Here is an 11,171-nt window from a genome sequence, read left to right on the forward strand (position 1 = left end):
GCAAGTTAGTTTGAATTGGTGAACTTTGTTTGCGTGTAAATGCAAGGATTTTGAGATTGAATTACACTTTCATTATTTTTGTCCCAAAATGACATTCTTCTCACGTACGTGGCAAAATTTGCGGGCAACGTGAGTCAGCTAGAGTGGAGATGAGGACCATGGGATTACTATTTCATGATGACTATCCATCCGAGTCTAATTCTTATATTGTGTGATTTGGAATTCTTCTATTTTTGGGAGCTTGACCCTCATGGGCAGTGATCTAATATAACCATAGTTCCCTCAACTATGCATGGTTTAACCCCCCCTGGTTAAACACGTAGCCTTTAAAACCAGTGTTTAGAGCAACATTTTCCCATCATCAAATCGTTATTCCCATTAAAACCTCACACTTTGAACGAGTTTCTTTGTTTCTCATTAGATTCGTCCAGCTTTCCTCATTTCCCCATCAACCTCAAAATTCTTGTTCTTACATAGTATGTTCCCTCCATCTTCAAAATATTTAGTGTGACTACTGTATATATAATCAATCTTGGTGTTTATGGTCCATTGGCTTAATACATTATAAATATATATTACTTTTCACTGAGTGCAGAGAAGAAGATGCCGAACATTGGAAGTGGGAAGGGACTGGCGAATATTGAGACTCAAAAGAATGAGCAGAACGTGGTTTGCGACGATGAGAAAAGTGGTCCAACGGTGAAAGCTCAAACAATTGACGAGCTTCACTCGCTGCAGAAGAAGAAGTCTGCACCCAACACTCCCAAAGGCTCTCAGCCTGCCACTTTCTTTTCCCTTGCTGAGGATCATCGCCACCATCAGCAGCTACAGTCCATCAGGTAATTAATGCATATTATTTGCATTACATCGAACAAACTCAAAGATGTTTTATTTTATTATTTCAACATCTAAAAATTCATTACATTATACGTGACACCGTCCACCTTTATTTATAAACACATATTTTAAAAGAAGTTATCATAATTAAAGAAAACTCATGCATGCAATTTATTCACTTTTACGTAGTATAAATTGTGGGTAGTTGCAATGCTTAGAATAAAATGTGAGTAGTGTTAAGAACTTCTAGTTCAAGATATGCAGCAAAATTTCGTTTCTTTACCTTAAAAAGTGGAAAAGTTAATTGGTTAAAAGAATATCTTCTCCTTTCTTCTTCTTCCTACCTTTGAGGATCTAGTGACTGACGTATTACTTTTGTCATATTTAAAATAAAAAACAATATTTTCCATTTTTATATGATATCTCTATCTCAGGTGGATCCCATTCAGGTTATAGTATTTTATTTTCAATTTTTTTACTAACAACGAAATTTATTAAATAAAGTGCAAAGGCTTACTCTAACTCTTAAAACCACAGAAAAGCCATTTGAGTCATTGGGATTTTATTTTCACTTGCAATATTGTTATGTGCCAGTAATATAATAAATTAGTTGACTTGACAACCTACAAATTTTAAGGAGAAAATTATGGTAGGAAACAAAAACGTGGAAGCAGGGCGACTCCATTAATAATAACGGGTTTAGCTTTTGTCTTCCCTAATTCTAATAGATTCTTAAACACAAAATGGCCAAAACTAGATGAAAGATGAAGGTTGAACGATTAATCACGTTACGTATAAGCGATTTTCTCACACTTAAAAATTTTATTCCATTATTCTTTCTCCCATAAAAAAAGCAGCGTAAATATAGTGTAAACAACTTGGAATGTAAAAGCAACATTTATTTGTCATTATAAAAATAACATTCTTCAGTGACCATATTCATCATTCTTCAGTGCATCTTTGGCGTCCCTGACAAGAGAAAATGGACCCAAGGTAGTGAAAGGGGATCCAGATAGGAGGTTCGAAGGCTCAAGGGTTTCTCACGTACCGCACCACCGTGTCACACCCACCATTGATGTCAGCGACAGCGCCTTGAAGTTCACACATGTCCTCTACAACCTCTCCCCCGCAGGTTCTCTTTCAACTCCTTTTTATTATTTTCAGTTAAATATATTTTTATTTTTTAAATTTATTCTATTTTAATTTTTACAATTTCTTTTTATTTTATAATTTTCAAAATATTATTAATTTATTGTTACTTTTAAATTTCAGTGTAACTATTTGAAATATTATTATGTATTATATTTTCAAAAATATTATTAACATGTGTTATAATTTTTTAATTATTGTATAAAAGATACTGATTAATAAGATATTTATTTTTGTCATTCTTTCATAAATTAAAAATGGACCTGTCGTGTACGTTTATTATTTTTTCCACCTAAGCTTGCCATAGGACAGCGCTCCTTCTTTACGTAGTGTTATAAGGTCGCATTGCTCTCTGTCCTATGAATCTTAGTTGTGTGTTATTGTAATTCACAAATTGATGATACAGATAGGTATTACATCATTTGTACTTGTGCTGTACGAAAACGAGTCAGCATCACCTATGAAAGAATTGTTCAAGCATTGCAATGACATATATAATATTGATAACATTAATATAAACAATTATTAATTAATTAACGTGATATTGTATAGCATATGAGTGGTTGATTTGGTGCAGAACTGTATGAACAAGCGATCAAGTATGAGCAAGGATCGTTCATTACTTCGACTGGGGCGTTGGCCACTCTTTCTGGGGCCAAGACGGGTCGGTGTCCCAGAGACAAGCGTGTGGTGAAGGATGATATTACTGAGAATGAGCTTTGGTGGGGAAAGTAAGCATTTCTCACCACTGTACCCTAAAAAATATGATATTCTTTTACCACGTTATTATGTTACTAGGTCTATTAACTTTATAAATTTTTTAATTATTTCATAATAATTTGCATAGTATTTCTTTTTTTCTCTCTCTTTTTCCCTGTCTGATGCTCATAATATTATACTTTGAAGGGGTTCCCCTAACATCGAGATGGACGAGAACAGTTTCTTGGTGAATAGAGAAAGAGCCGTCGATTACTTGAACTCTTTGGATAAGGTCATTTCTCTTTATTGTGCTTCAAATTTTTATATAAATAAATAGGTGTTAACAAAAAAATAACAATTAATATTATTTAAAATCTTTACTTAGATATATAAGAATATTTTTTCCCTCTTTCTGTACACAAATAGATGAAAATAGAGGTAGTAGTAGTACAACTATCCATACAAATGTTTCACTCATAAAGAAAAGAAGAAGAAAAATTATATGTAAAAAGATACAGAAAAACAGAGTTGTTTTTCAAAACAAATGAAACTACCAAAATGGTACGAAATTAAATAATCTCGCTGATGAATTCATTTTAGATTATATAAAAAAAATATATATGATAGTTTCCTCGGATATATCTTTCCTTCTACTACTTCATGTCTGGTATGAAAAAAAGTTACCAATTTTCAGATATGTGAAAGAGATTACTCTAATTTTTTAGGTTGATCTCCTTTTCTTTTTAGTTAACCATCTTTTCCTTATTTTCCAAATTTAATCTATTTCATTAAAAAATTATAATCACGATGAAAGAATTCTCTCACATAATATGAAAAGTAATGCATAAAATTTGTGTTTATAAAAATCTCCCTTATTTAACGTCTATTAAAATAGAGATAGACACTACTCCAACGATCAACAACATACTGTTACTTGTAGTTGGAGTGAATGTATCCCATTTTCATGGTTTCCTAGTCGTACACTTGTTTACCGTATAGGATAGATAATATATAGTTCATAAACATGACAAGTTATTGCAATTATCTTCAGAGTTACTATTGATAAGCCCTTGTATGAATTTCCTTGTGAAATGCATTAGTGTTGCTGACCAATTTATTTATATCCCCTTTCAAAAATATCTTATCTATGGGATGCAATTTGTAGTATTCTAAAAAATATTCCTGTTTTCAGGTATTCGTGAATGACCAATTCTTGAACTGGGACCCAGAGAACAGAATCAAAGTCAGGATTGTCTCTGCCAGAGCTTACCATTCCTTGTTTATGCACAACATGTAAGTATAAGGAAAAAATAAAAATATCATTACTGTTGTCTCATTCTTCTTGGTTATTCGCAGTAGCACCCTATTATTTTAATTCTTTTTAGCACTTTCTAGTTTAAGATAACAAATATACACCAAGTATTGTGCTAACATTTACAATCTTAACCATCCGAATATCTATTTAACTAACACTTACATCCCTTCTTATTGGATGAAATGAATCCCAGAAAAGAAAAAAATTAGAATGAATCTGTAAAATGTGTGTATCCAAATGGCTAATTGGGGTGTGTGCGTGGCAGGTGCATCCGACCCACCCCAGAAGAGCTTGAAAATTTTGGTACACCGAATTTCACTATTTATAATGCTGGACAGTTCCCTTGCAATCGTTACACTCACTACATGACATCCTCTACTAGCATAGATCTTAATCTTGCTAGAAAGGAAATGGTCATTCTTGGGACACAGTATGCTGGGGAAATGAAGAAGGGTCTTTTCAGTGTCATGCATTATCTCATGCCTAAGCGTCAAATCCTCTCCTTACACTCTGGCTGCAATATGGGCAAAGATGGGGATGTGGCTCTCTTTTTTGGACTCTCAGGTTTAGTATCAATTAATGGATTAACATGAAATACTAGCAACACAGTTTTTATTAAGTAAATTTTATGATAGGCCAACCAAATAAAAAGTGGACATAGATTATTTAATTATTTTTTATCATATTAGGTACCGGAAAGACCACTCTGTCCACGGATCACAATAGGTATTTAATTGGAGATGATGAACACTGTTGGAGTGAGAATGGCGTCTCAAACATTGAAGGTGGTTGCTACGCCAAATGCATTGATCTCTCTAGGGAGAAAGAACCTGACATCTGGAACGCAATCAAATTTGGTACAGGTATTAATTTATTAATCCTATGCTACTTTTAACATCTGTTCATCTTTGATTTTACCCATTTTGATTCATTTTTGTTCATTTGATTGACACAGTCTTGGAGAATGTTGTTTTTGATGAGCATGTACGAGAAGTTGATTACACCGACAATTCCGTTACAGGTAAGTAATGACTTGGAATTTATTTGCAGTTCATTATTCAAATAATTAAAACATTGACATTGTATGTGATAGTGTATATATTATCCTTATCTTTCACTTCTTTTTTATGTATATGCATCTAAATAATACATCCTAAAATTAAAGACAACTAAAGTTATCCCCTAAATTAATTATACTAAAATCATTTTCATTTGATTTGCTCACAAGCTGACAAGAGGGACTATGTTTCTGTTAACGAAAAGTAAAAGGATTGAGTTGTGACTTGGTCATGCCAATAAATGGTCGACTTAATGTGTGCTTGCAAGATGTCCCTGATTGAAAACACTAATCTATTATGTGAAGTCAACTCCTACAAATAAACGAGGCTGTTTAATAAACTACTAATATGTAGGGATAAGGATGAAACCGAACAAGACACGGATATAACATAAAAACAAGTTAAATCTCTATTTGCAGTAGTCCTGCTGCAGACTTTTTCATCTAATTTGAATATTATTTAGACAGTAAACAATATGGTGCACTAAATTAACAGGAATGTATGAGGCACAAGTGCATGATGTACACGTAGCTTATATATTAATTACCTTTCATTTTCGTAAACCATGGCTTATAGTTATTAATTAATATAATAATACTGGTCTTTCATATTGCAGAAAATACTCGTGCAGCTTATCCAATTGAGTACATTCCAAATGTAAGGTTACCATGTGTTGGTCCACACCCAAAAAATGTCATTCTTTTGGCATGCGATGCATTTGGTGTGCTTCCACCAGTGAGTAAGCTAAGCCTGTCGCAGACCATGTACCATTTCATCAGTGGATACACAGCTTTGGTAATGTCTAAGTAACTCACTACACTTCTATTTTACTAATATTGCTTCCTCTATATCTCATGATTTTTATCTTTATGGTAACTAAAGGTGGCAGGCACAGAGGAGGGTATAAAGGAGCCACAGGCAACATTTTCAGCTTGTTTTGGTGCAGCATTTATAATGCTACATCCCACAAAGTATGCAGCCATGCTTGCTGAAAAGATGCAGACGCATGGTGCTACTGGATGGCTTGTTAACACTGGTTGGTCTGGTGGAAGGTATGCTGAGGGGATATTTGATATTTGAAAATGTTTATTTATTTATTTTTTTTTGCTTTTAATTATAAAATTGGTATCTTTTTTTATTTTGTTTCCTGTTTTTAAAAATTTACAAGAAAGAGTGAAAATAGGAAACAAAATAAAAAAAGTTACTATTTTGCAATTAAAAGTGAAAAAATAAAATAAAAATGGAAATGTTTTTAGCAACCGACCCCTTATCGATGTAATCATTAAAATATATATTTTTTCCCTCTATAAAATCTGAAATTAACTTTGTTCTTGCTTTTTTCAAACTGCAGCTATGGTTATGGAAGTCGCATTAAACTATCCTATACAAGAAAAATAATTGATGCTATTCACTCTGGAAGCCTCTTGAACGCAGAGTACAAGAAGACTGAGATTTTTGGACTTGAGATCCCCACTGAAGTGGAGGGAGTCCCCTCTGAAATCCTGGACCCTGAGAACACAGTGAGTTGTCCTAGAACTCCACTTTTTCAAATTGTTTTTTAAGTCTTTTAATATACTCTTTTTCTACTTGCAAAATCTTTTAATATAATTAATTGGAAATTTTACTTGATTGTAGTGGTCAGACAAAGAAGCCTACCAAGAAACATTGTTGAAGTTGGCTGCATTATTCAAGAATAATTTTGAAACCTTCACTGATCACAAAATTGGCGAGGACAACAAACTGACAGAAGAGATTCTTGCAGCTGGTCCAAATTTTTAGGATGCTTAGTAGTAGACTTAGGCACACCTCCATCTCCTTTCCTCTCTTTGCTATTTACTTGTTAGTTTGCATTCTTATTGATTACTTGGATTTGAAAGAAAGAGAATATTTGAGTTCAATGGGTCATCATGCTTTCAAATCTTTTTTGCTGCTTGCAAATCAAGTCTTGCCTTTTTTTTGTTCGTTTGTTTCTTCTTTTGAAGACAAGTTAAGAGAGGTGAAAAGGCCAAGGCATGCCATAAAACCTGAGGCTGATATATCATTGGAAGGTGATTCTACGTTTGAAAGCAGTACGTACATTTATACATCTGTTTGTGTGTTGCTTTCAAACATAAAATCAGCTTCTCATGCTTTCAGACATTGACCTTGTTTCCCCAAGCCATACCTCATTGTATGATTCATGAAGATAAGACCAACCTCTTTGATACTAGTACTAGAAATATTAACCTAATTTCAAAAGTACTTTAGAAGCTATAAGCTGTAACGGTTAATCCCTGCGTGTGTATTTCCATACATTAGGGGACACGAGTTGGATCAAAGTCCAAAAGTGTTGTGTTTCAGTTAATGGCTTACAGCGGTACGAGGTTCAAGGATTTTGGACCCATTTGTTTTAAAGTTACCAAATAAGTTCTCAAACCTTATAACAAAAAATGTTCCCGTTAAAAATATAATTTAAATTAATTTAAACATAAATCTTAAGATTTAGAAACAACTTCACATAACTTTAAACCAAATTAACACTTAGTAGAGATATATTCTGAGTTGGAAGAATATGAATGTATCATATAAATTGCAGAATCCCAAAGCAAATCGTATAAAAATTAGATCCCTTAGATCTATGTTGCATGACTACTGGTGCGTCTAATACAGACACAACATAGGTATAAGAAAATTGAGAAAAAAGTGAAATAATTCATAACTTTACTAGAAAAAATATTATTTTTTAGAAGAAAAATAGTCTAGCTAATATCTATCTATATAAAATAAAATTGACTAATTATATTTAATATTATGTGCATTTATAACAAAATTTACGATTAACTATTATAAATGTTGATATTATTACATATATACATCCAACTTTCTATACTACCATTACAAATGCAAAGAAAATCACAATTTATGTATATAGACATACATGAATCTTTAATTTGTATAAAAAACATTCTAAGAGAAAGGAGTATCGTAATAAGGTTTTGTAGTAACTTATTTCGCATTAAATTGTATTATGCAACAAAAAAAAATGCTCTTAGATTTATGTTTGTTTAAGAAGAATTTGCTTCTAGTTTCTATGCTAATAGAGTTAAGGCTAAGCAAGTGATGAGCATAGTGTTGAGTGATGATAAATTTTGAAAATTCATCAAATATTGTCTAAAGTGTGTAATTCTAGTTGTGAAAGTACTTAGACCTGTAGATGGTGATTCAAAACTAGTCATGCCATATTATAAAGCAATGGATAGAGTCAAAGAGCAAATTGTTGAAATTTCCAAAAAAAAAAGAGTCAAGGTATAAAAAAATGTGGAAAATCATTGATACTATTGGAACTTACAAATACATAGACCTCTCCATACATATGCCTATTGTAACACCTTCAATTTTGTCGTTCAAAATAAATAAATTTATAATGAATAAAAAATAGATAAAAATAAATAAATTTATTCTTATTCATGGATTTGAGAATTTTATAAAAACAAAACTTACACTTTCTTCTCATGAAAGTTACATAAAATTCCAAAACGTTTAGGATTTCCAAGGGAATGAGTTTGAAGCTTTAAAGGTAATACATAAAACTTAAATTTACATCTAGCAACTTATTTGGTTTACATTGAATATATACAAATTTAGAGTTTCCACTAAGAACATTTCCAAAAATATTCTTTACAACCAAGATTTGCTCGAGTATTTAAGTTATAAAATCTGACATTGAATCATTTATAAACTTTGGTCAACACGAAATATAATTAGATAAAACAATAAAATTTCTCAAATTATCTAAATCCCTGCAGAGTAGTCTTCCTTCCAACACTCTTGGATTATGGTCCTAGGACGAGTCAAACATCTTTATCTCTTCACTTCCATTACCTGAAAATGTTAGTAAGTGTGAGTATCTCTCACCCCACTAAGCAAAATAATCATATATATATATATATAAAATACTTTCTAACATGGATTGAATTAACACTGACACTCAACTCATACAATTCACTATCATAAAAGAGTACACACAAAACAGATAATCGATCATATTTCCAAACTTTCATAACATGCATCTTTCTACTAATCCATACATCATAATATATGTATTATCTCACGTCGATCAATATGTCACAATATATGTGTCCTAATCACACTCGTTGATATATTACAACACATATATCATAACAAGATCAACTGATATGTTACAATACATATACTATAATCATACCATTTCTATACTACTTTCATACATCACACTTTCACATTATTTTCACTTTCATATTCAATGCCCCTAGGATCTCTTGAGGACTTCATAGCTTAGATAGCCACTGGCTAGCCCCAGCAACACGGATACACGTGTGTTGTCCCAGACTCTTTAGCAAAAGTATGTCAGAAGACCTGTCAGGAAATAAGTGTGTGGCCTGTGAATGCTTCCACTTTCAACAAATCATTGTGCACTTGTTCACACTGAACATTCACCACCTTTATTTTTCCAAGATTTCCTAAATCTTCTCTGAACTCTATACCTCTAGTATATCTCTGTAGCTATCTAAACTCATCACCAACATTTCTCATTCTTTTCCATACTCTTTTCACAGCGAAACGTGTCATAATATGTGAGTTTTGACCACATAACTTGGTGTATTACAATACATATATTATGAGTACACCTTCTAGCCGTATTACAATACCTGTATTACAATTACATCCATTCATATATTCTAACTCCTGTATTATAATCACTTTTCTCACAAATTCCACCATCATATTACATCACACAGAAAACTTTTCTTTGTTCAAGAACATTCAAACACTTGCATTAATAACATAGTTTTACTCATTTGGATACTTTAGCAATTAAACACCATCTATAATAATCATATCATTCCAAAAACATCAAATGACACATCCCAACTATTTCTAAACATGTTTGCTTAGTAAAATTGTAGTATTTCTCAAAGACAGTTGTATTTAAAGCCTTTATTACAAGTTACATTTAGATAGTTATTAAAATTAGGTAAGAGTTTTCCATTTTAAACTACTCAAGAGAGGTTAAGGTTTGGGATCAACTCCCTCTTACCTTAGAATGGAGACCCACCATGAAATCAACGATAGAAACACTTCTTACACGAATTCTTACCCTAAATACATGGAATAATCCATGAGAAATCAAGAAAGATGAAGAGAAAGTAAAAATCGAGAACTCTAACTCAAAATACTCACCCCCAAACGTTCTAAACATGATTCCAATCTTCAATCTATGGTACAAACGGCTTAAGGGGTGATTTGATCGGTGAAAAAGGCTAGGGATGGAGAGAAGCGACGAGAGAGAGAAGAGAGGAAAGTGAGAATGTATTTTCCCTAACCCTAAACTCCTTAAATACATAAGGTGTCACGACATTCCTGCTGCAGCGAGGAGAGTGACACCTTCTCTCGCTACATCGAAAATCTTAGAGGAAACTGCACTCTGGTTTTTGCAGAATCTCGCTACAATGAGACTGCACCCAGAAATGCACCCTCCACTATCGCCCTCTCGTTGCAGCGAGAATGTAACAGTTTCACCCCTCTCTCCCAATACCTTCTCACTACAGCAAGAACGATACAATTTCATGCTCTTCGCCCAGTGCCTTCTCGCTACAGTGAGAACCCCCTACAGTTTACCCTCAGTTTATATTTTCAACCAACTTCAATCAATCCAAGTCAACACCCACATACATTTATCTATATACCCACGTCCACATCACCAACATAAATCAAGATGTACATCCAATTAACAATACACATACTCATATTAATAATCAAAATATTATTACTAAATTCAGAGTGTTACACTTATTATCTCAATCTATTAAGCTATATTTGGCAAGAAAATATATATTTGACATAACCTCTATTACTTTGCAATCATAGGCATATCAAATCTGATTTCTATAATGGTTGTAATTAGACATGTTGTAAATAATTTTAGTAGCGTATCAATATTTATAACATGAGAGGCACAATCCTAGGAGAAATTGTAGGCATCCATTTGTGTATATAAACTATGTCTCCTAAAGGAATAAAAACATCTAATCCATTCTTTTACATGGTATCAAAGTCATACAACCCTAGGAAAAACAAACCTAGCAGCTGCTATG

General features: G+C 32.7%; 1 protein-coding gene across 1 annotated transcript; it reads left to right on the forward strand.

The window, feature by feature from the left end:
* The first annotated feature begins 603 nt into the window (after window positions 1-603).
* LOC113859532 (phosphoenolpyruvate carboxykinase (ATP)-like) lies at window positions 604-6,837 on the forward strand. The gene is made up of 12 exons (XM_027492280.1): window positions 604-839; window positions 1,791-1,969; window positions 2,564-2,717; window positions 2,893-2,977; window positions 3,878-3,978; window positions 4,266-4,564; window positions 4,690-4,863; window positions 4,956-5,021; window positions 5,675-5,853; window positions 5,941-6,110; window positions 6,410-6,578; window positions 6,694-6,837. Exons 1-12 carry the CDS (start codon window positions 604-606, stop codon window positions 6,835-6,837), a joined length of 1,956 nt encoding a protein of 651 aa, XP_027348081.1.
* Window positions 6,838-11,171: the final 4,334 nt, after the last annotated feature.

This window comes from Abrus precatorius, unplaced genomic scaffold (genome assembly GCF_003935025.1).
Source record: "Abrus precatorius isolate BTA unplaced genomic scaffold, Abrus_2018 Scaffold2, whole genome shotgun sequence".
NCBI lineage: Eukaryota > Viridiplantae > Streptophyta > Magnoliopsida > Fabales > Fabaceae > Abrus > Abrus precatorius.